General features: G+C 37.3%; 1 protein-coding gene across 1 annotated transcript in view; it reads left to right on the top strand.

Annotated features, from left to right (window-relative positions):
- Positions 1-9,228: 9,228 nt before the first annotated feature.
- SLCO6A1 (solute carrier organic anion transporter family member 6A1) overlaps positions 9,229-26,515 on the top strand; it is a 101,654-nt gene continuing 84,367 nt past the window's right edge. Inside the window, exons 1-3 of the mRNA XM_055312801.1 lie at positions 9,229-9,541; positions 21,563-21,823; positions 24,329-24,511. Of these exons, the coding sequence (XP_055168776.1) occupies positions 9,229-9,541; positions 21,563-21,823; positions 24,329-24,511 (757 nt within the window). The remainder of the gene's footprint in view (positions 9,542-21,562; positions 21,824-24,328; positions 24,512-26,515) is intronic.

The following is a 26,515-nucleotide window of genomic DNA, read 5'->3' as shown; positions in this document are numbered from 1 at the left end:
TTGCCTTGCAGAAATGAGAGAAGTAGATGTCCCTCTCTGTCAAATTACTACCTACATAAAATGTCAGTTAATCTGCTAAAACTGTCTATGGGCCAGTTTAACCACCCCCTCCTGGTTCCTGATTTGTGTGTAATCAATCCCAGCCTCAAAAGCTTGCAAATCAGGCATTCCTGATGCCTAGTTAAGAAAATTTTACCATCTGATTTAAAGTTTAATATTTTTCCTTAAAACTTCTGTGTTGGGGGGGAATCCCTGGGTGGCTCAGCGGTTTAGTGCCTGACATTAGCTCAGGGCATGATCCTGGAGTCCCAGGATCTAGTCCCACATCAGGCTCCCTGCATGGAGCCTGCTTCTCCCTCTGCCTGTGTCTCTGCCTCTCTGTCTCTGTCTCTCATGAATAAAAAAAGAAAAACACACACACACAAAAAAACCCTTCTGTGTTGGAACTTGTTTTATAAATACATTATGCACTGCTGTGAAAGTAAGCACAGCATAAACCAAAGCACAAACAAAAACTACCGCACACCGAATATAGTAACTCCAACTCTCACAGAGTCCTGGAAACATAAATAATTCTGTAGCTGATAACCGAGAATAGTTTCCTGAAGGAAAATGTAAGTACCAAATGTAACAGCCTGTGAACTCTATTTTAAAAGGTCTAAATCCATTTCTTTTAGATTTAATAGAAAAATGAAAGGATACCCCCACTAGATGGCGGCAAATTAAATCTTTTAAAACCACCGGTTTTAAGGGGCTGATCATTAAGTTGGCAGACGGGAACTGGGAACTAGGAAACTATGACTTGCAAAAATACACTAGCAAATAGTAAAAACTATCAAGCAAATTGTGATTATAGACTATCTACATTGGCCTCCTAAAGTCAAGCTCTTTCAATATCAATTCCTTTGGACGCATAGATAATGTCCTAAGATCACACCACAAACAAACTAATTCCCTCCAGTCTGATGAGTTCTGAAAATGCAATCATCGACTGTGACAGAGACTCACCTAATTTACAAATTCTGACCAGTCTTGTGACTAAGTCTAGCATCCAACCCTTTCCGTACCTTTCCTTCCCTGCCTCCTTCCTTCGCTATTCAGTCTTGCTAGAGGGGTTAGATGCACAAAGGTGTGAGGTTTGTAGAGGTGTTCCTGGTTGTGTTGATTATGAGCTTTAATACAACAATGATACATGCTATTTTCAAACTTGTTAAGGGATAATCTTTAAAATACCCCTCATATTAAAATAGATTTATGTTACGGGCCGCCTGGGTGGCTCAGTCAGTTAAACATCCAACTCTTGGATCTCAGCTCAGGTCTTGATCTCAGGGTTGCGAGTTCAAGCTCTGTGTTGGGCCTCCATGCCTAGCATGGAGCCTACTTAACAAGTAAAATAGATGTATTTTAGATAGCAGAAGTTGAGTCTTATCCACATAGCAGAAGCAAAGCATCAAATATCCTTCCAAAGACTTTCTACTTGACCAAACTTTAGACAGATTCCCCTGAGCCTTCTTTTCAACTAGTCTAAACCAGTCTTATCAAAGAATCCTGCTAAGACATCATCTTCCTACCCTTGATATCAGATCATCCTCCATATCTGATCAAGTTCTTTGTCTCCACCTTTGATATAGAAGTCCTTGGCTTGCTTTTAGCAAGAGTCCTTTTAGCAAGAATCCCGTCATGCTTGAAGTCTCTCTCCTCTTAATTATTTTCTATCTACTGACCCCTGCAGTCTGCTCTTTAGCCGTTAATTCCTACTTGCTTTGCTGTATTTGGAGTTGAGCACAATTTCTCACTGTTATTGCAAAGTCTTTTTTTTTTTTTAAATCAAGATCTTCTTATTCGAGAGATAGAGAGACAGAGACAGAGAAAGAGAGCATGAGTGGGAGGGGCAGAGAGAGAGGGATAATCCCAAGCAGAACCCTCTCCAGGCGTGGAGCCCATTACAGAGCTCGACATTACGACCTGAGCCAAAACCAGGAGTCGGATGCCCAACCAACTGTGACACCCAGGCATCCTGCCAAGTCTTCCTTTATGTTTTAACAAGTGTCAGAATAATTTCTCTTTAATAATTTCTGTTTATTTTTCATGTTTTATTTGCTTTTAAAACTTTAACGTGTAATCTAGCAATCATTCTGAATGGTTTTAAATCTGGGGTTACTTACAAAGTGCATTATCTCCGACACGAATTCATTTCCAAAGGTCTTCACCATCTATCTTCTCATTCAGCTGCTTCTTACTTCATTGATTGACCTCCTAAATAATCTTCTACTGTCTCCAACTTCAATCCACTCAGCCATTTTGCACACTGAATTCCTAGGCTTCATTAGCTAATGAGTAAAAATTACTTGATGTTTATTTCAACATCACACATTCTTAATCGTAGAACTCAGCTCTCCCGGATACTTCTGAGTGCCCCCTCTTTCTACAAAGATGTCCGTCAGGAAGTCGTTCCTAGATGACGGCTTCTTCTTCTTTCTTCTTCTTCTTCTTCTTTCTTTTTTCTTCTTTCTCCTCTACCTCCTTTCTTCTCAGCTCATTCCCTTTCTGAGTCATTTATTGTTGGAAAGCTGCCTCAGGAAGCCTAAAAACTCTTTGTTACAGCTTTTAAATTTATTTCTAAGTGTCTTCAGCCTCATGTCTAATGTACCTCATAGTAAATATTGATTTTGGATGTTATGTTTCTTACAAACCATCACTTATTCAAGTTTATTAAGGATGCTCTCAAGTGTTGTCCTCTCACTGTGGCCTTTGGTGAGGTCATATACTGATACATTTTGCCCTCAAGTGAGTCAACTTCTACCCCTTGCTTGAGGGTCTGACTTATAGAGGGCTATGCATAGTAGGTACTTTTTAATATACTGTTTATAATTGTAATAATCTGATAAATAATCATCATTGTTTAAGTATCTACTATATACCAGGAACCATGCCAGACACTTTTAGCATATTGCTTCTAACCCTCACAATTCTCTTTCAAATTAGTTAACTATTATTTTCATTTTACAAATGAAGAGTTAAGGGTAAGAATGTTTTAAAAAATTCTCCAACATGACATAGTAACTAAGCAGAAGATCTGGGTTTAATTCTCCTAGAAGAGAGAATTAAACCTAGGGTTTAAACCTAGAAGTCTAGGTTTAATTCTCCATTTATAATGCTTCCTTCATGCCCCCATGTTTATTTTCCTCTGAGTTTAAAAATCACTCAGCATTTCATTTATCCAGCAGTTAGACTTTTAATCTCAGAAACTGGAGGCTCACGGGAAGCCAAAAAATAAATAGATAAAGTAAAATATTTGTAATCGTTGAGAGAACTACTACTTTTGGTACCCATATACTTAATATTTTTAGCAATTGATTGCAGTCCCTTTCAGCCTACCGCCTGTAGATCTTATAGTTAGTGCAGAATATGTAATAAGTTTGTGTAATTATGGGAAGCAACATTAGAAACTGTCACTACATTCAATCAGAGAGGAATCTAGAATCATTCACCAGGGCAACTAAGCAAACCAGAGCCATTTACTAAAGGGAAGTTCTACATTCCTTAATATAGGATTCACTTCTGAAAGTCTTCTGTATTTATTAATAGGGAAGTCACCCCTGTATTCAACTACATTACAGTAATTTGTACCATCATGGTTTTTTTTTTTTTTTGCTTTATTGACTCACTTGCCAAAAAGAGTTCAATGAAATACCCTCAATAGGTTACTTTAGTGATTTGTTCTTTCTATATATATGTTTAGAGGTTTTAGCTGAAATAGATATTATATGGAGGATATTTCACAGTATCTCATAAACATTCATTGTTTAATTAAAACTCATCTCTTGAAATATCTTAAGCCCTTGAATTGGTTAATTTCTCAGGGACTGCTTTAGTTGGTAGATATATTTCACTGCCCATATTGAAATTTTATGTGACAGTCACTTGTTAACTTCCAGAAACCATGCAAAATTATTTTTTTTGTTTACAAATTTGTTTGCAAATTCAAAGACAGTTTTTCCTACACTTGGGATTTCCAAAATTGGGATGTGTCTTATAACTTTGTTTACATTTTCTATGAAAAGTTTTACATCTGACTTTCAGAAAAATACTCTACATGTGAAGATGTCCGTTTCAGTATTGTCAAAGCAAAAATTAGAAATAATCCATACCATCAATATAGGAGTAGCTAATTTGTAGTAAATCCATACAATGGGATTCTGTGCAAACATTGCACCATCATATAAATATAGCCACCATGTATTGTTTGGTGTGATGTTTACTAAGGTTAAATGTACAAGGCGAACAACGACCTGTTATTTCTTCTTAAATACTTAGGCTACAATCCTTGTAGCTGGATGGCAGTGCCCTCTATATACAATAAAAACCTTGTGATGAGACATTTCTCCACTCAAATAAATGCTGTTATTAAAAAAAGACAGAATGAAATCATTTAGCTAGCTTTAAAATAATTGCTATTGGGATCCCTGGGTGGCGCAGCGGTTTGGCGCCTGCCTTTGGCCCAGGGCGCGATCCTGGAGACCCGGGATCGAATCCCATATCGGGCTCCCGGTGCATGGAGCCTGCTTCTCACTCTGCCTGTGTCTCTGCCTCTCTCTCTCTCTCTCTCTCTCTGTGACTATCGTAAAATAAAAATAAAAAAAAAATAAAATAATTGCTATTAATTCTGTGATATAAACAAATTTTAGCCCCCACATAACTTATAAGCTTAACTTCTACGAACTGAAAAGGAGCCTCTATGATCACATTCTCCATTGTGGTAGCCCCTGGCCGTATACGGCTATTGAGCATTTGCCATGTGGCCAGTCCAAACTGAGATGTCTTGTAAGTATGAAATACAAACTAAATACTAAAGATTTAGCGGAAATAAAAGAATAGAAAATATTCCATCAATAACTGATGATTTCAAAAATACTAATTACATGCTGAAATGCTAATATCTAAGACATATTAGGTTAAAAATATATTACTCAATTCAATTTTGCCTGTCTCTTTTTATTTTTTATTTTTTTGTGGTCGGGACTAGAAATTATGTATGTGCTGACATTTTATTTCTATTGTATAGTACTCCTCTGTTGCTTTGGTCTCTTAAAGACTCAAAAACTTCAAAGGCCTCATTTCTGGCTGAAACTAAAAAGAAATTAGTAAGGCACCACTTAGTATTTCATTTTCACATTCCTTTGGACTTTAAAAATTTTGTGATCAAAACAACCACCATAAAAAAGTCAAATGGCCATGGGCAGACCTGCTTCTAGAACCTTGTCTTTCTTTTAGCATGCAATTATGTTAGTAAACATCACTACAGGTGTGGCTGCCCTGACCTTCCAGCGCATGCTCTCTGTTAAAGTGAAAAGGACATATCTTTTTAGGACTGTCATCTGATGCTTCCAGTAGTGATTTCCAGACTTACTTTCTTTTTTATTTTATTTTTTATTTATGATAGTCACAGAGAGAGAGAGAGAGAGAGAGAGAGAGAGAGAGAGGCAGAGACACAGGAGGAGGGAGAAGCAGGCTCCATGCACCGGGAGCCCGACGTGGGATTCGATCCCGGGTCTCCAGGATCGCGCCCTGGGCCAAAGGCAGGTGCCAAACCGCTGCGCCACCCAGGGATCCCCAGACTTACTTTCTTAAAGGACCAAATCATATTTTTCTCGATGGGTATTTTAAATGCTATTGAAAATATGGCTACACATTCACACAGTTGTTTATTGCACAGAGGATTCCTCAACTAACCCTGGCAACAAGTTAAAGGTCAATGGGTCTGATGCGGTTTATCAGTTCGGGGTGGTTCCCTAAATTTCTTGTGATTTGTATCATGAAAGGGTGATGAGTATTTTCAAATGCTTTTTCTGCGTCTATTAAAATGAGCAGATCGATTTTCCTTTTGTTAACCTGGTGAATTGCCTTAAATGATCTTCAAATGTTAAACCAACCTTGTATTCCTGGAATAAATTCCACTTGATCATGGAATATACTTCTTTTTATATGTTGTTGGATTAGATTTGCTAACATTTTGAGGATTTTTTTTTTTTTTTACAATTCCTGGCATCTTTTTGAAAGACATTTTGATGGGCAAAGAGCTCTTGGTTGGAGACTTTTATACTTTAAAGATATAGTTTTATTATATTCTGGATTGCATAGTTTCTCATAGTATAATTCATATTTATTTATTTATTTATTTATTTATTTATTTATTTATTTATAGATTTTATTTATTTATTCATGAGAAATACAGAGAGAGAGGCAGAGATACAGGCAGAGGGAGAAGCAGGCTCCTTGCAGGGAGCCCGATGTGGGACTGGATCCCGGGACCCCAGGATCATGGCCCGAGCCGAAGGCAGATGCTCAACCGCTGAGCCATCCAGGCACCCGTGATTTATTTTTTAAAATATTTTTAGTGTAATTTACTTTAAAAATTTGTTATTCCATAAATTATATTTCTTTTTTCTCTCATTTCCTTCAAACTTCTCTAATAGGGCTTGATTTTTAGCAACTTGACTGGGATATGTTTAAGTGTGTTTTTCTTTGTATTTATCTTGCTTGGCATTTTCTGAGACTGTTGCTTATGTGGTTCTACATTTTTCATTAGTTTTGTAAAATTTGTGACCCTTCTATCTTCAAATAATTCTTCTACCTCATTGTCTCTCTCCAGTACCTCAGTTATACATGTGTCAGACCACTCAGTGCTAATGTTCAGATGTTGTATATGAAAATATATTTCAGACCAATGTATTTATATCTGGGATTGATGATTCTTCTATCTGACTCTTAGGGTAGATGTGTCAGTGTCAATAGGAATAGAGATGGATTTGGATATTGTTTTTGCTCTATTTCTCTTTAGTGCACCACAGGCTTAAAATTCTTCTAATGGGGATTGAAACTTCCTTATGCTTTGTCTGAAACCTTGAGAGTCTTTTGTCAGTGTAACTACTCCACTCTCAGCTTTCAGCAGGTCTAGTATGCCTGTAACTACAGAGGGGGTCTCTCTCTGCTCTCTTGAACCACTTATATTGGTGTGGTGCCATTGACTTTGTATTCATGCAAAGCTCAAAATGGAAACAGAGGAGAGGTTCTCCTGGACAGCCCTACCCTTACTTAGGCCCTGAGGATCTGAGCCTCAATGGTTGGACTTTGCCTTGTTTTGGTGGCAAGTCTTGGAAAGATGCTGTTCCTGCCCCTCTCGCTTTGTCAGATGATTTGTATTTCTACCCTTCCCTCTGGTGGTAGCCGACCTTCAGGTGGGCCACAGAACAGAATGTTTTCCCACCTCTTAATGATACTTGGCTTTTGTTCTGTTCATCTTGCTTTGCAGTGATTAGGGGGCAGGAGAGTTTCCTGCCTCAATCCCAGGGAAGAACTACTTTGGCTTTGCTTGTTCAAAGGCCCAGGAGCATAACACTTTGGAGTAGGAAGGTAAGCAAGGATCCCTGCTTCTCTCTCAGCATCAGTTTATCATCACCCAATGTGTTCCTCGTTAAGGAGGGTTCTCTTGCTCTGTCAAATGGCAGAGATCTGATACGTGGGCATGGATTCCCCTTGTCTCTGAGGTTCCTAGGGTTTCTAAACTATTATGCTAGCCCTCACTTGTCCTTTAAGAATTAATATTTCAAATGTTTTCTTTTAATCTTATTTTATGGTTGCTATCTCTTCCTTCTGTGTTCAAAAAAAGATGAAAGAGTCTGGGTCCTATCCTTCTTCCTAGGAGTTTGGAAGCAATTCACCTGGCTGCTTTGCAAATGTAGCTCTCCAATGGGCTTAAAAAGTGATTATTTTTTATATTATCCAGGTTTTTTTTTTTTTTTTTTTTTTGGTTATAGTTGTTAGAGCCAGGTAACATTCTGTTTGGCTTTCTATATTCTGAGTAGAAGCAAAAGTCTTAGAATAATTTCTTTTGAATAGACCCATATTTTTCCCTTTGCTCTCATGTAGTACCCAGTTGGGTACCGTGGCACAAGAATCAGAGTCCTTCTACTTTCCTTCCTCCTAGGCATCCTGTTTCATTTATGCTTATTAATGTCATGAAGCCCTGTGAATGGGTATCCTAGTTGAGTATGATGAATATGGAAAAACTAGGGCATTTTTTCTATTTACGTAGTGACCATATATTTGACAAACTAGGTTTCTTAATAGAGGCAAATGACTTTTCCACTCCCTGATGGGCATATAGTAAGGCAAGTTAAAGGCTCAGGTTGAAGCTGGAGTCTGTGATATCCTTCTCCCCAGCTCTTCTCAGTGGTTTTTCTCCTAGTCTACCAGGCCTAGCACTTGCTGGCTGCACAAAATTTTGTTGTAGATCTGGATTGTTTGTAGAAACACAATGTCTCATCCACTGGAAGGAAGATAGTTTCATTTCTCCTGTAAAAACATCTAGCCTATATATAGGGCCTGAATAACTTATATTTCTGTCTGAGAAAAAAAAAAGCCAAAAGGAAGGTGAGTCTTTACCATAAAAATATACACATTTCATGTTCTCTTACTGTTCTCCTAAATTCTTTATTTTCAGTAAACTTTTTTGTACCTGAGAAAGTAAATCACACCCTAGGTCCCATCCCCCTCTTTAGAGAGGAAAAGAATAATCCTTTCTATTTTTGGTCAAGGATAGTTTCTCTGATAATAATTTCTTTTTGGGAAACACTTCACATAAGAGCATTCATTGGGATATTGGTTTTACCATCTTTTTGTTTGATTTTTCTCCAAATATGGCAGAAATGTCTTCTTTTCATGTCTCTGATTTCCCCCTGGTCCTTCAGCAATTTTCGGGTTGTTTACAGTGAGATCATCCAGGTCAAAAAAAAAAATTAGGATAAGATAAGTGTGGGGAAACTGGGGGACAGTTCCACTGTCGCCTCGCTGCATGGTTGTCTTTCGTTGCGTCCTAGCAAAAACTATTAAATCTAGCATCTTCTGACTTCCATTAGGGTTACTCCAGCTAGAATCCAGTAGTACTAGCTTCCCTCCCTCCCCACCCCCCACTCCTCTTCCCCACGTGGAAGCAGAGAAGGAAACAGCCTTGGAAGTTCTCTTTGGGCAACTGTCAACCTTGCAGGGACGTTTGCTTTCTGCTCAAGGAGAAAGGCTCCCTCTGGAGGCTTGGGCCTCTGGTGGCCACCGGTTGGCTGACGTCCGGGCCTGCTGGCTTTTCGGTGGAGCGGGGGGAGCGGGAGGGCCCTGGGAGCAGCAGGCCCCACCTCCCTCAGCTGCCGCCCCGTGTGACCCCAGCCCCCCACCATGCAGGACGCCCCAGCAGAAGAGGAGCCCGAGGTGGCGCCGGCCCAGCTTGCTGAGAATGCTCAGGGCAAGGAGGACGGGAAGGACGAGAAGCGAGTCTGGCGTATAAGGACAGTTCCCACTAGCCTGATCAAGTTCCATGCTTTCCAAAAAGGGAGAGGTCAGCCTGAGGCCAATCTGAAGAAGACTCGAGAACGGAATGAAAGTTTGGAGGGACGCTGCGGCTTGGGTTGCATGGTTATTCCCTGCTGCCAGCGTTTAAACAACATCTATTGTTTCATGATTTTCTACTGCCTCCTGGTCACCTCTCAAGGTGAGCCTGCGTGGGAGTGGCTGTCATTCTGGTGAGGGCAGCCCGCAGGGACCCTTGGGGTTGCTACCTGGTGGACGAGGAGGCCAGGAGAGGGATGAGGCCTGAGTGGAGGACTCCTTGGGGATGCCCCAGCTTGAAGCAGCTGTACTCTCACGTTCTCAAGGTTCTCAAGGTCTACCTGGAATCAAAACAGGTTAAAAATGGGCCATTACCTTGGGTTTGTGGACCTGTCATCGCTTAACTTCAGCAGGTGCCTGAGGGAGCCAGTCCACCCTAGGGAGTGTGAGGCCATAGATGGGCTTGGCCTCCAGAGAGCAGCCGGAGGGAGGGTGGTGTTGAGTCATTTAACATTGTTTGGTCACCAACCCTGGGAAGTTCAAGGTTAAATTATTCGGGGATTAAAATAAAATTGAATATGTTGTCTGTGACCACCCATTTGTTTCTGCTTCTGCTCACAAATTGGAGACATGCTGGCCAAGCTGCTCCCCGCCTGGATTTGGTATCCTTGTGTATGAGTTGAGGAGGTGAAGTGGAACCTCAAACAACCCATGTTAGAGACGGCAAACTGGAAGGTGTTTATCCTTGTCCACACAGTTAAACAAAGGATGTGAATTTGAATGCCTTTAGAGAGGGTATTCATTCTTTACTTGGCCACAGCCCTTACCATTCCCATTACACGTAAGATCCTTTACTATCCTGTTTACGCTGATGGTATTGAAGTTTGCCAGGCATGATCTGGTTTTGCTCTAAAATGTTATTTCTAAATAAGTACAAAAAAAATGCTGTATGTGATAAGAACCATATGAGAAGAATGCATAAATAATGATCAGTTTATCTTGATTTTATTGAGGAACTTTCTTGGGGAAGGGGCATCTTAATTATACCCTAATAAATAGGGTATAATTGTAATAGCTGGAATGTAGATAAGGAGTATTTACTGTAAAAGGAAATGAATGAATGAATGAATGAATGAATGAATGAATGTTTGGATAGAAAACCACTCAGTTACAGGAAAGCCTTGTTTCAGAATGGTGAGTGATGACTTTGGCTTGGATGATGGTTTCACCTAAGCACCAAAAAGAGTAATTATATCTGTTTTGTTCATCGTGTCTCTCCAGGACCTAATTACAGTGACTAAGACACTCAATTAAGTATGTATTGAGTGCATAAGTGAATACAAAAGAAGGAAAAGACAAATTTTCAGCACATTATGAAGGTCTATAAATAAATACCAGGCCGAAAATTTTGAGAGGATACTAAAAGGTGTTCACCTCACTAATGTACTGGGTGATGAGTAAGGTGCTTTACAGGTATTATCTCACTAAATATAATCCCTTCACTAGGTTGGTAATGAGGAGCCATTGAAGGTTTTTGAAGAAGTGGTTTGCAGTGAATGTTTTTAGCTCCACTACTTATTAACTGACTTCATATAGATCATTAGCTCAGTATGGGTATAACGTTGAGCCTTCTATTCATAAAAACAATATATCTCTTCATGTATACTTATCCGTTGATCTATTTATTATTTATTGTTACTTTTTAAACAGTTTTGAAGTAATTTCGAACATACAGAAAGGGTGCAAAGGTGATACAAAGAATACAGGTGGCCCCTCACCCGCATCCTCTAGTTGTTTGCATTTTACCACATTTGTTCCTTCACCATAATACGTACAGACTTTTTCAGACATGGTGCCCATTACTGCTAAAGATTCCAGGGTGAGTTCTCCCAAAGTGAGGACACTTTTCTCACTAACCACTTTTCAGTCAGGAATATCAGTGCAACACTACCATCAAATTAGGAATCGGTGGCCCCACTCAGATACTGCCAGCTGCCTCACTATTATCTCATTTTCCTTTCTGGTCCCAAGTTCTATCCAGGAACACACATTGGATTTAGCTGTAACATTTTAGACTTTAATCTGTAGCAGTTCCTCACTTTCCCACCTTTTTCTTATGTCCATGCAAATCTTAAGGTATATGGGTCTTTCATTCTGTATGTTGAATCTCAACCAATCTCAATCTGGGTATAGTTTGATGTGTCCTTATGACCAGACTCAGGGCATGCCTGCCTGATTGCATCCAGACTATAATGAAATTGGTGTCAGGCATAATGCCAGAAGATATAGCCATAAAGGTGGGATTTTAGGATTGGTTTTATTATGCCTTTAGTCTTGAGGTTCTCAGCCGTTTGGGCCGTGGGAGATGGGTAGTCATTTTTGGCATGTAGTAGCATTGTAATGAATCAAGCTACCACTTGTGTTTGATTGCGATGAGGTACAGGTGGAAACGTATCTTAGAAGCCCAATTGGCTCTACCCTTTACCTTCTGGTAGTGGTAATGACTGTAAGTGCTGGTGATGGATGGAATCTTTTGAAAGTTCTTATGAGGAGAAAATGACAAATTCAGTTCTGCTAACTCTCGGCTCAAGTCTGAGAATGCTGGAGCCCCCCTCACAGCCCTAAAAGAAGTTCTCATTTCTTTTAACCATAGGGCTTATATTTTTGGAACTCAAACACAAATTTAAGTGTAGGGGTTGATGAGTTATAATGGCAGTTGAATGCACAATCTAGTCAAGTTTGTCCTGCATCTTGTCTTCTGTTATGTATCCAAAAAGAGTTATTAATTTTTTTAGTCCATTAAGTTTGTTACGTATTAGGACAGGGTGGTGACTTCTGAGCTCCTTACATGTAGAATTGGAACAGTATATAAGTGTTTGTGTGAACACATATTTTCATTTAGAGAAGTGATTTTTATACCCAGGAGTGAATTGCTGGGTCCTATGGTGACTATGATTCACTTTTTAAGTGTATAGATTTTTCATGTATGTGTTTTATTAGTGTGAGGAAGTTGCCTTCCATTTCTACTGAGTATTTTTATTAAGAAAATGTGTTGGGTTTTGTTAATTGCTTTTTTGTTGTTTTTTTTTTTTTTTGGCATTCATGTGGTTTTTGTCCTTTATTGTATTGATATAATGAATTACATTGATTTGTTTTCGTATTTTGGTATGAAATTAAGAAGCCCCATGGCTTTTGTACTTTTAAATTTGGTGAAACATTCAAAATAATTGTAAACAGAGGCAACTTATTTGAAGAGTTTTGTCTTTCAACAAGGTACTTGTCAAAAATTCTCTGAGAGTATTTTGGCAGAAATATTTCAATACAAAAAAAAAACTTATTTAGTAGTGTTTCCCTAAGCTTACTAGATATTTATAAACCCCTAGAGAGTGATTTCTCAATTAAAATGTGACCTACAGTGAAGAGTCATTTGGGGCTTCACATTTATTAACTATATAATTGGAGATCCGTACTACCTCCTCATTCAGGCTGAATGATTAACTAGAAGGATGTGGGACTCAGAAAGATGTTATACTCATGGCTATGACTTATTACAACAAAAGGATACAGATTAAAATAAGTAAAGAGAAAAGGCCCATGGGACAAAATCCAGAATAAATCAGGCACACACTTCCATGTATCCTTTCTCAGTGGAATTGCATGGACATGCTTAATTTTCCCAGCAGCAACGTGTGTTAACAGATGCAAATAGTTACCAAACAAGGAAGATTATGTGAGTCTTGGTGTCCAGGGTTTTTTTTTTTTTTGGATCAGTCACGTAAGCATGTAGCATCTGTGTGATTGACCTCAGCTATTCAGACACCATTACCCCACTCTTGCATGCACAACAAAGAATACATTCACCAGAAATCATATTATTAGCATAAATTATGTGATCACACTGATACGTGGCCCAAGGCCTCAGTCATACAACAACACATGTTCACCTTGAATCACTTGTTTAATATAAACAGTTAGATCAGAGGGTTCTGTGTGGTCCAGGGCCTCAAGCAGAATATTCCAAGGGCTCAGAGTTATCTTCCAGGAGCCAACCAAAGGCCAGTCTTGAAGATAGGGATTCTTTGAACAACCAAGGCCTGCTGAAGTAATGCTTTCTGCAAAACTACACAAAGCCACTTGGATGACTTGCAGCTCATTTGATGAGAACAATTAGAAAAAAGCTCATATTAAAAGTGTACTTTTAGAATATATTTCAGAAAAAAGTATGAATAACATTTTATTAGCGATAAATATGGCTAAGAAATTAAGATATGTGAGTACATATCAAGAATCATATTTTTAAAAAGTTATATAATATAAAGGTGTTTGAAAAGTTTTTGAATAAACTTAGCTTCATTAATGTAATATAACTAATTTGCCTATAAATTACAAAAATTATATGATTTTTAAATATACTACTACATACCAGGCATTGAACCAGGAAAAAAAACAAACCATCAAACATAGAATCTAAAGTTGGTTATCTGGTGTGATTAGGCTTGAAAGCAATGAAAAAAAGCAGTATTTGTGCCCGTGAAAAATGCTATACTTGAGGTTTATGTCATGTAGTAATAAGAGTTATTTAAAATGTTGCCTAGAATGAAGTTCTTATTGAAGGCAATACTATGGGAGATGAATAGCTTCTTCAACTGACTTCTTTGGTAGGACTTTTGACTAGAAGGGTTCAGGGTTGATTGACTTCCAACTTCCCTGGGAAGTTTACAGAAAGATAGTAAGAAGGTTAGGGCATGGTCAGGGAAATGTGTGAGCTTCTCTGATGGTTCTATGAGATTCTCATCATTTTTAGCCACACACTGCATGTCTTGAACAGTTCCAACCCAGAATTACAACCTAAGCTTAATGCACAGATTCACCAGACCAGTTTTGTTAGAGTTGAGATATTGACTGGAGAAGAGTGGAACTGTAAGAATTGGGGTAAGGGCATTTGGCTGGAATTCAATGAATCTGAGGACCATAAGTCCCCAAATCCTAAACCTCTTCTCCCAGTAGGAGCAACTATTTCTCCTATGTCTAAAGAGAGCAATTCCTTTCTTGAAGACGCCAAACTGACCTCACCCAAGTTAAGGGAGTGCTGATTGCCCTTATGATGCACCCCACCAACCCTTATTGCTACCAGACTTATAACTATAATTAGATCCCAGCCTTCCCAGAATGACTAACATAAAGTCTATCCTGGGAGATACTCTACACCACAAATTTGCCTGCCACTTCAGTGATATTTCTAGGAACAATTGGCTTGGAGTATGAGGGCTATCTCTTCTAAAATGAAGGAAAAGTTTCTTGTTTTACTCACTGTTAAGAAGCATAATCTTCAGTGAAGTTGTGGGTTTCTGAAGGTAGAAGCGTGTTATGGTAGCACTATAGCTTCACTGAGGAGCAGCTCTGAAAAAATAGAGGTAAAGGAAATCTTCCTAGTGGGCAGACCATTGAGCGGTACGTCTGATGGTCCAGATTGCCTCAATACCATGTTGCAACTGCCCAATGGTTTGACCATTTGATGACTAGGAGAACTGGGTGAGTGGCATGTTCCTTTCAATAGGCAGAGTTATCCTATGTGGATATTCACTAAAAGAAAAACATCACAGTGGAAGCTTTCGATGAGATAAGTAGTGATCCTGTGAAATTAGCATCTTCCCCCAGTCATTGTATGTCTTGTTCAGCGAGCTCATATTTACAGTGACAATCCCATCAGGAACGGAGCTTAGGCAAGAACTGAAGGCCTGGATTTATCTTTACCATAGCTGGTGTGGCTATTGTACTTATTAAATACCTTATACACACACCATCATGGTCATCTTGTTTATTATCACATTGCTTTAAATGAAGGAGTTCATTTTATTAGAGAAAAAGTGTCATCCGGAAGTTCATATTTATCATGGTCTTACCACATATCTCAATAACCAGAAACTCTTGGCTTTATAGAAAATTATAATGTCCTGCTGAAGACTCAGGTAAGACCCAGTTAGGAGAGAACAATTTAAAAAACATTGTGAATGCTGTTCTGTAAGGTGAGGCATATGCTTTGAGATAGAAACCTGCATATGTCATGTGTGATCAAGAAGTAGAAGAGGGGTTGAACAGTGAAAGAAGGTTGTAAATAGCAATTGTGTTTCCATAACCATTTAGAGAAATAAAAACTGCAGCAACTACGAATTTTTCTAGCATTTGTTTCATGTGTACACACACACACATATACACGTTTGTGTGTGTGTATTTAATTTTTTCTTTTTCCCTTACTGTTTGATAAAAGAATATTGTGGGATATATTGTTACAAATCCACCTCTGGGTTACAAAATAACTCTGAGAAGAGGAATTTAATATCCCAACCCCAGAGATAGACATAGTTACTGACAGGACATTTATTATTTTTTTTGTTAAACATTTTTTAAAATTTAAATTCAAGTTGCCAACATATAACATAACACCTCAAGTGCCCTCCTCAGTGTGCATCACCCAGTTATCCCATCCTCCCATCCACCTCCTGTTCTGCAACCCTTTGTTCGTTTCCCAGAGCTAGGAATCTCTCATGGTTTGTCTCCCTCTTTAATTTTTCCTACTCAGTTTCCCTCCTTTCCCTTATAATCCCTTGCATGGTTTCTTATATTCCCCATATGAGTGAAACCATGTGATGATTGTCCTTCTCCAATTGACTTACTTCACTCAGCATAATACCCTCCAGTTCCATCCACGTCAAAGCAAATGGTGAGTATTCATCTCTTCTGATGGCTGAGTAATATTCCATTCAATACATAAACCACATCTTCTTTATCCATTCATCTGTCAATGGACACCAGGGCTCCTTCCACAGTTTGGCTATTGTGGACATTGCTGCTATAAATATTGGGGTGCAGGGGACCTGCCATTTCATTGCATCTGAATCTTTGGGGTAAATCCCCAGCAGTGCAATTGCTGGGCCATAGAGCAGTTCTATTTTTAACTCTTTGAGGAACCTCCACACAGTTTTCCAGAGTGGCTGCACCAGTTCACATTCGCATCAACAGTGCAGGAGGGTTCCCCTTTCTCACACCCTCTCCAACATTTGTTGTTTCCCATCTTGCTAATTTTCCCCATTCTCACTGGGGTGAGGTGGTATCTCATTGTGGTTTTGGTTTGTATTTCCCTAATGGCAAGTGATGTGGAGCATTTTCTCATGTGCTTGTTGGCCATGTGTAGGTCTTCTTTGGTGAAATGTCTGTTCATATCTTTTGCCCATTTCATGACTGGATTGTTTGTTTCTTGGGTGTTGAGTTTAATAAGTTCTTTATAGATCTTGGAGACTAGGCCTTTATCTGATATGTCGTTTGCAAATATCTTCTCCCACTCTGTAGGTTGTCTTGTAGTTTGGTTGACTGTTTCCCTCACTGTGCAGAAGCTTTTTATCCTAATTAAGTCCCAATGGTTCATTTTTGCTTTTGTTTCCCTTGCCTTCATAGATGTGTCTTGCTAGAAGTTGCTGTGGCCAAGTTCAAAAAGGGTGTTGCCTGTGTTCTTCTCTAGGATTTTTGATGGATTCTTGTCTCACATTTAGATCTTTCATCCATTTTGAGTTTATCTTTGTGTCTGGTGTAAGAGAGTGGTCTCGTTTCATTCTCTGCATGTGGATGTCCAATTTTCCCAGCACCATTTATTGAAGAGACCGTCCTTTTTTCCAGTGGATAGTCTTTCCTACTTTGTCGAATATTAGTTGATCATAGAGTTGAGGGCCCATTTCTGGGTTCTTTATTCTGTTCCATGGATCTATGTGTCTGTTTTTGTGCCAGTACCACACCGTCTTGATGATCACAGCTTTGTAGTACAACCTGAAATCCAGCATTGTGATGCCCCCAGATATGGTTATCTTTTTCAATATTCCCCTGAATATTCAGGATCTTTTCTGATTTCATGCAATCTTAAGATGATTTGTTCCAACTCTGTGAAGAAAGTCCATGGTATTTTGATAGGGATTGCATTGAGTGTGTAAATTGCCCTGGGTAGCATAGACATTTTCACAATATTTATTCTTCCAATGTTTTTCCATCTCTTTATGCTTTCCTCAATTTCTTTCAGAAGTGTTCTATAGTTTTTAGGGTATAGATCCTTTACCTCTTTGATTAGGTTTATTCCTAGGTATCTTATGTTTTTGGTGCAATTGTAAATGGGATTGACACATTAATTTCTCTTTCTTCAGTCTCAGTGTATAGAAATGACACTAATTTCTGGGCATTGATTATTCTGCCACACTGCTGCATTGCTGTATGAGTTCTAGCAATCTTGGGGTGGAGTCTTTTGGGTTTTCTATGTACAGTATCATGTCATGTGTGAAGAGGGAGAGTTTGACTTCTTCTTTGCCAATGTGAATGTCTTTTATTTCTTTTTGTTGCCTGATTGCTGAGGCTAAGACTTCTAGTACTATGTTGAATAGCAGTGGTGAGAGTGGACATCCCTGTCCTGTTCCTGATCTTAGGGGAAAGGCTCCCAGTGTTTCCACATTGAGAATGATATTTGCTGTGGGGTTTTTGTAGATGGCTTTTAAGATGCTGAGGAATGTTCCCTCTATCCCTATACTCTGAAGAGTTTTGATCAGTAATGGATGCTGTATTTTGTCAAATGCTTTTTCTGCATCTGTTGAGAGGATCACATGGTTCTTGTTTTTTTCTCTTGTTGATGTGGTCTATCACATTGATTGTTTTATGACTGTTGAACCAACCTTGCATCCCAGGGATCAATCCCACTTGTCATGGTGAATAATCTTCTTAATGTACTGTTGGATCCTGTTGGCTAGTACTGTGGTGAGAATTTTTGCACCCATATTCATCAGGGATATTGGTCTATAATTTTCCTTTTTGGTGGAGTCTTTGGTTTTGGGATCAAGGTAATGCTGGTCTCATAAAAGGAGTTTGGAAGTGTTCCCTCCCTTTGTATCCTTCGAAACTGGTTTAGTAGAATATGTATTATTCTTTCATTAAACATTTGGTAGAATTCTCCTGGGAAGATCTGGCCCTCGACTTTTGTGTCTTGGGAGGTTTTTGATGACTGCTTCAATTTTCTCACTGGTTATTGGCCTGTTCAGGTTTTCTATTTCTTCCTGTTCCATTGTGGTAATTTGTGGTTTTCCAGAAATGTGTCCATTTCTTCTAGATTGCCTAATTTGTTGGCATATGGTTGCTCATAATATGTTTTTAAAATCGTTTGAATTTCCTTGGTATTTGTTGTGATCTCTCCTCTTTCATTCATGATTTTATTTTTTTTATTTTTTTTTAAAGCTTTTTTTTTTATGATAGTCAGAGAGAGAGAGAGAGAGAGAGAGAGAGAGAGAGAGAGGCAGAGACACAGGCAGAGGGAGAAGCAGGCTCCATGCACCGGGAGCCCGATGTGGGACTCGATCCCGGGTCTCCAGGATCGCGCCCTGGGCCAAAGGCAGGCGCCAAACCGCTGCGCCACCCAGGGATCCCCATTCATGATTTTATTAATTTGAGTCTTTTCTCTTTTGTTTTTAATAAGACTGGCTAATGGCTTATCTATCTTATTAATTCTTTCAAAGAACCAGCTCCTGATTTTGTTGATCTGTTCTACAGTTCTTCTGGTCTCTATTTCATTGAGTTCTGCCCCAATCTTTATTATCTCTCTTCTTCTGCTTGGTTTAGGTTTTATTTTCTGTTCTTTCTCCAGTTCCTTTAGATGCAAAGTTAGCTTGTGTTGAATTTTTTCCAATTTTTTTGAGGGAGGCTTGTATTGTGATGTATTTCCCTCTTAGGACTGCTTTAGCTGTATCCCAAAGATTCTGAATGGTTGTATTTTCATTTTCATTAGTTTCCATAAGTTTTAAAAATTCTTTTCTAATTTTCTGGTTGACTCATTCATCTTTTAGTAGGATGCTCTTTAAGCTCTATGTGCTTGAGTTTCTTCCAGATTTCATCTTGTGATTGATTTCTAGTTTCAAAGAATTGTAGTCTGAAAATAGGCAGAGGACAATCCCAATCTTTTGGTCTCAGTTGAGACCTGATTTGTAACTCAGTATGTGGTCTCTTCTGGAGACCATGTGCACTTGAGAAGAATGTGTATTCAGTTGCATTAGGATGGAATATTCTGTGAAATATGTTTATGTCTGTGAAATATTTTTGGTCGTATATCATTCAAGGGCCTTCTTTGTTGATGTTCTGCTTAGAAGATATGTCTTTTGCTGAGAGTGCCGTGTTGAAGTCTTATACTATTAGTGTATTATTATCTATCTATGTCTTTACTTTGGCTATTATTGATTGATATACTTGACAGCTCTCACGTAAGAGGCATAAATATTCCTAATTGTTAGATAGACCCTTTAAGTATTATATAGAGTCCCTCTTCATCTCTTATTACAGTCTTTGGTAGACTAATTTATCTGATCTGAGGATTGCTACCCCAGCTTTCTTTTGAGGACCATTTGGATGGTAAATAGTTCTCTGCCCTTTCATTTTCAAGCTGGAGGTGTTCTTAGGTATAAAATGAGTCTCTTGTAGACACCATATAGATGGCTTTTGCTTTTTTATCCAGTCCGATACCCTGCGTCTTTTGATGGGATCACTTAGCCCATTCACATTCAGAGTAACTATTGAAAGATATTAATTTAGCTTACAGGACGTTTCTTGCTTTGGCCATTGTTCTTGGTCACATCTAAAATGAGAGTTGAAGAAAATTCTTCTTTTTGATGCAGCAAAGTTTTTATATCTTGTTTCCTGCTGGTCTTGATCTGTCAGACTGTTGTTGCTCCAAGTCTGACTTACAGTTTCTTTTTCAATACAATTCCCTTACCAATTTAGTTAGGTCTATTATATGTTTGAGAACTTATTTGTTTTTACCTTTTATACTTTTTATACAATTTATACCTGTGCAATTTACTTTTTATATTAAGAAAATCCATTCAGATTTATGTTTAACCTAGAAGATGGGTTAACATTACCTTGAGATGGTTATGATGACTGGACTCTGTGTCCTTGTTTTTTTTTTTTTGAAAGAGTAAGAATATTTTTATAAGAATGAGAATCATGCAATGTTAGAAGCATGACAATGTTGCTATTAGTTTGGTATGCTAGTTGAAATAGAGGAAGAAGGGTGAAAATGAGTCCTGAGTAGTCTAAAGGCTGAACGCTGCTATTTACTTGTTTTTTTTTTGGCCATAAACTTCATTATTCATGATCTGGACTTATTCCTCTTTACAAGGGACCAAGGGGCCTATAAACTACATTTCCCAGTCTTTCTCACTGCTTTCCACTTAGGCGTTGCCATTGAGAGGCTATAGCAGTAGATTTGAAAAAGGGCCAAAGGAAAGCCTCTTTTTTGTTTTTTTTTCCTGTCTCTGGTGATGTTTTTGGCAATAGCCCAATGCAGGTGAATAAGATCTCCTGGATTTGTGCTCAGGCATCACTGTAAACAGCTCCATCAGCAGCAGCAGTGGGTGCTTCAGCACCCAAGGCTTATGGCTCTGGCTCTGCAAATGCATAAGTTTTGATGAGTAACTCTTTTCCCTTTTCACTCCAACAAACGTACTACTTTTGTAGCCAATCTCTATATTAAATTCTTTATGTTTCAAATATTTAGTGTGATTATTTTTTTCCTAGTTGGTTAGAGAGGGATAGAAATACAGGTATATGATATCATTTACTTAATGTTTAGAACATGAAAATTCTCTATATTGTTCAAGGATATACACATTGTCCAAAAAAAAAAAAAGAAAGCATTTAAAAGGGTCAGAAATGATAAACTTTAAATACAGGATATGGGTTACAAAGAGAGAGGGGAATGTGTTTAGGGAACACATGATAGGCTTCAAATATTTTGATGTTTTATTTCCTGTTCTGGTTTGTAGATAAATATTCATTAGATTGCTATTTATTCATTTTTATAATTGAAATACAATATATTAAAATAAAGATGAGTCCTAAGTAAGATGACTAAAAAAGATCATCATTTTTCAATAAATAAATACAAAACTGGTATAAAAATTCAGTTAGCAAATCATATTATTGATTAAGGCCTATTAGTATTTTAGAAGTCAAATTATGTGCTTATAGATCTTAAACAGTCAGAATATTGTAAAATAAACTTAAATCAATGCAAATTGTTTTGGTTTGTAATGAGTATCATGGTGTTCTGTTTTGTCTCTTAAAATGCATATTATTGCTTTCTTTTTATTTTCTTTTTATATTTTAGGTATTGTGTTTGGTCTCATAGATCTAAGCATTGATACTTTTCAGAAGGCCTATCATCTGAGCAACGTTGAGAATTTATTGTTATCTTTGACTTATGATATTTCATCTTGCCTGATAGTAGTGTTTATATCATACTATGGAGGAAAAGGAAACATACCAAGATGGATTACGTTTTCCTCCTTTTTGGTAGGATTTGGATCACTTTTATTTGCTTTTCCATACTTTAGTGATGGAAATTATCAATCAAGTATAAACATTGAAGGTAAGATTATAAAAGGTACATCTTATTATTCACTTAAACCATTGGCTTAGGAACTTAAAATAGTTTATAATATTGGTCTGTACATCTATCCATCTGTACCTATGTATATTATCAAGTTTATTAAGATAATTAATTGTAGCTCCCTACTAACATATGTATGCCATTCTCTCATCTTCTCATGATCATATATACTTTCAAATAAGAGATAGGCATAGGAAGAAGAAAGAATATTTTGGGTTAATTGTTTTATAAAATTGTTTTTCTTTTGCCAGTTTTCATATGTATTATAAACCTCTTGAGAACTTTGGTAATTCCTTATATCTCCCACAGTATATTTTCCCTAATCCTTTATTTTGACCTCAACACACATACATAAAAGCACAAATAAATACGTAAACAAACACACAGAAAAAGAAAGATCAGACTCCTACCATTTCAAAATGGGAGCTGCACTTTGGCATAGGGCTTGGAATTTAAAAATATTAGTGGCTTCTTCACTTTGTTCATTAAAAAAATTATTCCACAATCTTTTTGCCATTGCTTGTAGATAAAAGCTCTTTTGAAGTTTCACAGAACTATTTCTGACTCTGTTGTGTTGGCTTCTTTCTTGGTATGTATAGGTCATAACAATGTTAAAATGTATTTAATCATTTTGGCAACTTTAAACTGGACTTTAGCAAGACATGGTGGAAAAAGTCAATGTGTGTATGTATGTGTACATACATGCTTATGATATTCAAAAGTATGCTTATGATGTGTGCTCACAATATAAGTAAATAGTTCATATTAAATGCAATTTATATATTTATGTGCTATATAATTCATATATTAAACAGTATGTTGATATATCATCAAAATATGAACCATATTATATTCACATACATTTATAATATTTTGTTCCCTTGGTGGAAAACATTTGTTTTCAGATGTTGGACAGCAGGGGATTTCAGGACTTTGATCGCTAGGAGAAGGGAAACACACAAATTAAATTTTATAGAAGTCCAGAGTAGCACACTAGGGACATATTTGATTATCAGGAGGCTGAATGACACCCTTGAGTTTCATAATTATGAATTCAAAGTGAGATTTTTGTGGTTGTTTATTTTCCTCCAGCCATATTCAGCTTTACAAGCGTAATAGCAAAGCTGGGAGAATTTAATTTGATGAAGGTTGTAATTTTACCAAGGGATTGCATGATAAGAGGGCAAAGGATTTAAAAGTGCTAAGATGTCAATGGGAGAAATTAAGGACATGAGAGGACATTGGGATGGTGAAAAGGAGCAGGATCAAAACCCTAGTGGATTTTAAGGATTGTTGGAATTGGTTACTAGAAGTGAGCTAGAAAGATAGGGGTGTTTTGAGTGTGGAATGCTTGAAATTGCAATTAAGAAGGGTTTGTAGTTGTTGGTTTTGAAAGTTTAGAATTAAGTGGAACACATATATTTGGGAGGAGAAGAATTCAAGGGACTAAGAGATCAGGTAATTTAAAATATCACATTGATACTGATGTCACCACAAGTTTAATGTATCTGTATAAAATTGAATCCTCAGTATTTTGAATCACAATTCTAAAACCTCCTCCCACTTGACATAGTGTCAACTACCATTCGATATGGATACTGAACCAGACAAAAATTTCCATTAGCCTACTATTTTGCTGTGTGCATTCTAGCCAGTTTTCCATGAAAATATTTTAAGAGCATTTGTTAAATTCCAATCAAAATGAACACATCAGAATGATCTGAAAGCATTGCCTGGATATACCAATCTAATAACAAATGCAATTCTAAGAAACACTCATTTACTACTGTTTTACAAGCATGTGAATAGAAAAAGCATAAGAAATAGACTGCCACCTAAACGAATTTAAAATCTCGTGAATTACTATGTAATGACTAACAAATACATTTTTGTTGTATAATGCCTTCTCCTTATGAACCCATATTCAAGAAGTTAGTGAGTCTGAAAAGGTAAATTGTTTAAACAGAGTGACACAAAGTTAATGTGAAGATGGCTGAAAAAGTCGATATAGAACTAAACTGATAATGCAGAATTTGATAATCTGATAATACATATAATCTAGAATATTAGAAATACTTTTTTCCTGGGTGTCAAAAGTCAGGGGTGCCAGATGCCAAATTTAAGAGAAACGTGTATATATATATATATATATATATATATATATATATAATATGTGTATATATATGTATGCATAGGTATGCACACATCATTGTGTATATACGTTATTGTGCATACACTTATATTTGGTTTATAATATGTTCATATTTTCCAGTATCCCCACAAATTTCCTTTCATAACTTTTTTTTCTGAGAATGTGATGGTTGATTTTAGAACTGCTACATTGAGTATGAATGAAATGTTAACTTAAAAAATAAGGTGGAAATAGCTTTGTAAAAGGTAAAATATTTCATGAGAGATATTGCATATTTCTTGTATGTTTGACTTTTGACTCATTTAACAAAAAAATAATTATCTTTTCAAAAGATATTTGCCAAGAAATGAAGACTTCCAAGATTTGCAAGAAATCCTCATCATTCTCAACAAAATATATAGCTTCCTTCATCCTGGGGCAGACTGTGCAGGGAATAGCAGGAATGCCTCTTTATATCCTTGGAGTAGTCTTTATTGGCAATAGTGTTGCCACACACTCAGCTGGTATTTATATAGGTAAGCTTATTTTCCTCTCTAATATGATTGGCCTATTTTGATTTTTTATTGAGCTTTTATACCTTGGTGCACCTATCTAAACTGATACGCAAATGCTAATTGCTGGCCCTATAAGGGCCCTATAATCATTATAATAAGTGATAACTGGTATGTTTGACTTTAGAATCACATTGGACTACCTAATTTTGAGGAACTTCTTGAAGTTTTGGAATTGTAGACAAGTCATCTGAAAGTCATTAAAGAGATAAAGGGAAATAGGAAAAATAAATATTTTTTTATTAAAGATTTTTCATTTATTCATGAGAGACACACACAGAGAAGCAGAGGCATAGGCAGAGAGAGAAGCAGGGTCCAGGCAGGGAGACCAATGCAGGACTTGATCCCGGCACTCCAGGATCACGCCCTGGGCGGAGAGCAGGTGCTCAACCACTGAGCCACCTAGGCGTCCCAAATACATACTTTCTTAAGTAATAAAAACTATAGTCTTTCTCTCTCTATATATGTGTCTAGTATATAATACACATAACATTTATACATATGTTTTCATATCAAACTGTACACGCCACATTTCATTTCTCTAGGAAAAAGTCTCAAATTGTTGGAATTGCTTGAATAGTCATATGTTTAAAGTGGGAACATAGTTGGGAAGTTGCTGCCATCATGTTCATAAGGGGTAGAAGTATTGTTTCATGCCTCCTCAGTACTTGATTCAGTGTGGTATTGAAATCATCATCATCCTTGTACTAAGCCCTTTATGTACATTAACTCGCTTCATCTTTTTGAGGAGCTCAGATATTTTGAAGTTAATGAAAGTATAATCTTGTTCATCCTACCAAGTAGAGAAGTGATAGGCTGTTTAATTAACTGCAGTGTAGTACCCTCTGTTTCTCTGTTTCCAGTGTTTTCTGCCATGATATCCTACAGTAAGTTAGCCAGGGGCGTATCTCACAATGATCTGTATTTCTTTATGTTACAATAGCCTTGGTCTTGGTAGATCATTTATCTGTACAGAGTTATCTATCATGTTTTTATAATTAAATTTTTTAAAGTATTGTCAAGATGACAAGAGTAAATAGCATGTGGCCCCAAAATAATATTTTTTCCACTAGAAATAAGGAAAGTTATGTCAATAAATTAAAATAGATGATATTCATATTTATGCCTGCTTTTAGAAAAAAATTTGTAGTGATTTATTAGTGTTAGCTGAGGGTGGCAACAAATCTGTTTTACTTTTGGTTCTACTGCATGGTAATTAAAATGCACATCTACACACAGCAAAGAGAAATCTACTTTATTGCCTCCCCCTGCCACTATGGCAGCTAAGGTGAAGTAAACAAAGCTTCCACAAATTAAAGTGAAATTGGGTATATTGAATTTATATTTATATTAAATGAAAATATATTTATATTACATTAAGTATACAGATTAAATGAGATACAGTGATTTGTATAGTTGCCTTATCTAAGTTTCTTTAATATGTGCATTGGATGATACATATGATGGTTGATTTTATGTGTTAACTTCTTTAGATTTGTTTGGTCAAACATCAGTTTAGATGTTTCTGCTATACTTTTTTTTAGATCTGAGTAACACAATTAGTAGATTTTGTTTAAAGCAGATTACATTATGTGAGTGAGCCTTATCTAATCAGCTGAAGGCTTTCAGAGCAAAAATTGAGGTTTCCCAAAAGAGAAGCAATTCTTTCTCCAGACAGCTACATAGAAACTCTGCTGCAGTTTTCCCATCCTTCCGGGTGACCTCGTGGATTTTAAGCTTCATTATGGACTCAATATTGTAACTTTAACTCTTACCTAGATTTCAAGCCTGCCAGCCTGCCCTACAAATTTGGACTTGCCAATAAATTGCATGAGACAATTCCTTAAAAATCTCTCTCAATATCCTATTGGTTCTGTTTCTCAGGAGGACCCTGACTCATATGATAAAGTATGCTATGAGGCTTTAAGAAGTAATCTATTTCAGTGATATAATTTTTATCGTGACAAA

This window comes from Nyctereutes procyonoides, unplaced genomic scaffold (assembly GCF_905146905.1).
Source record: "Nyctereutes procyonoides isolate TBG_1078 unplaced genomic scaffold, NYPRO_anot_genome, whole genome shotgun sequence".
Classification (NCBI taxonomy): domain Eukaryota; kingdom Metazoa; phylum Chordata; class Mammalia; order Carnivora; family Canidae; genus Nyctereutes; species Nyctereutes procyonoides.
Note: the sequence above shows the minus strand (reverse complement) of the source record. Positions and strands in the feature narration are given on the sequence as shown.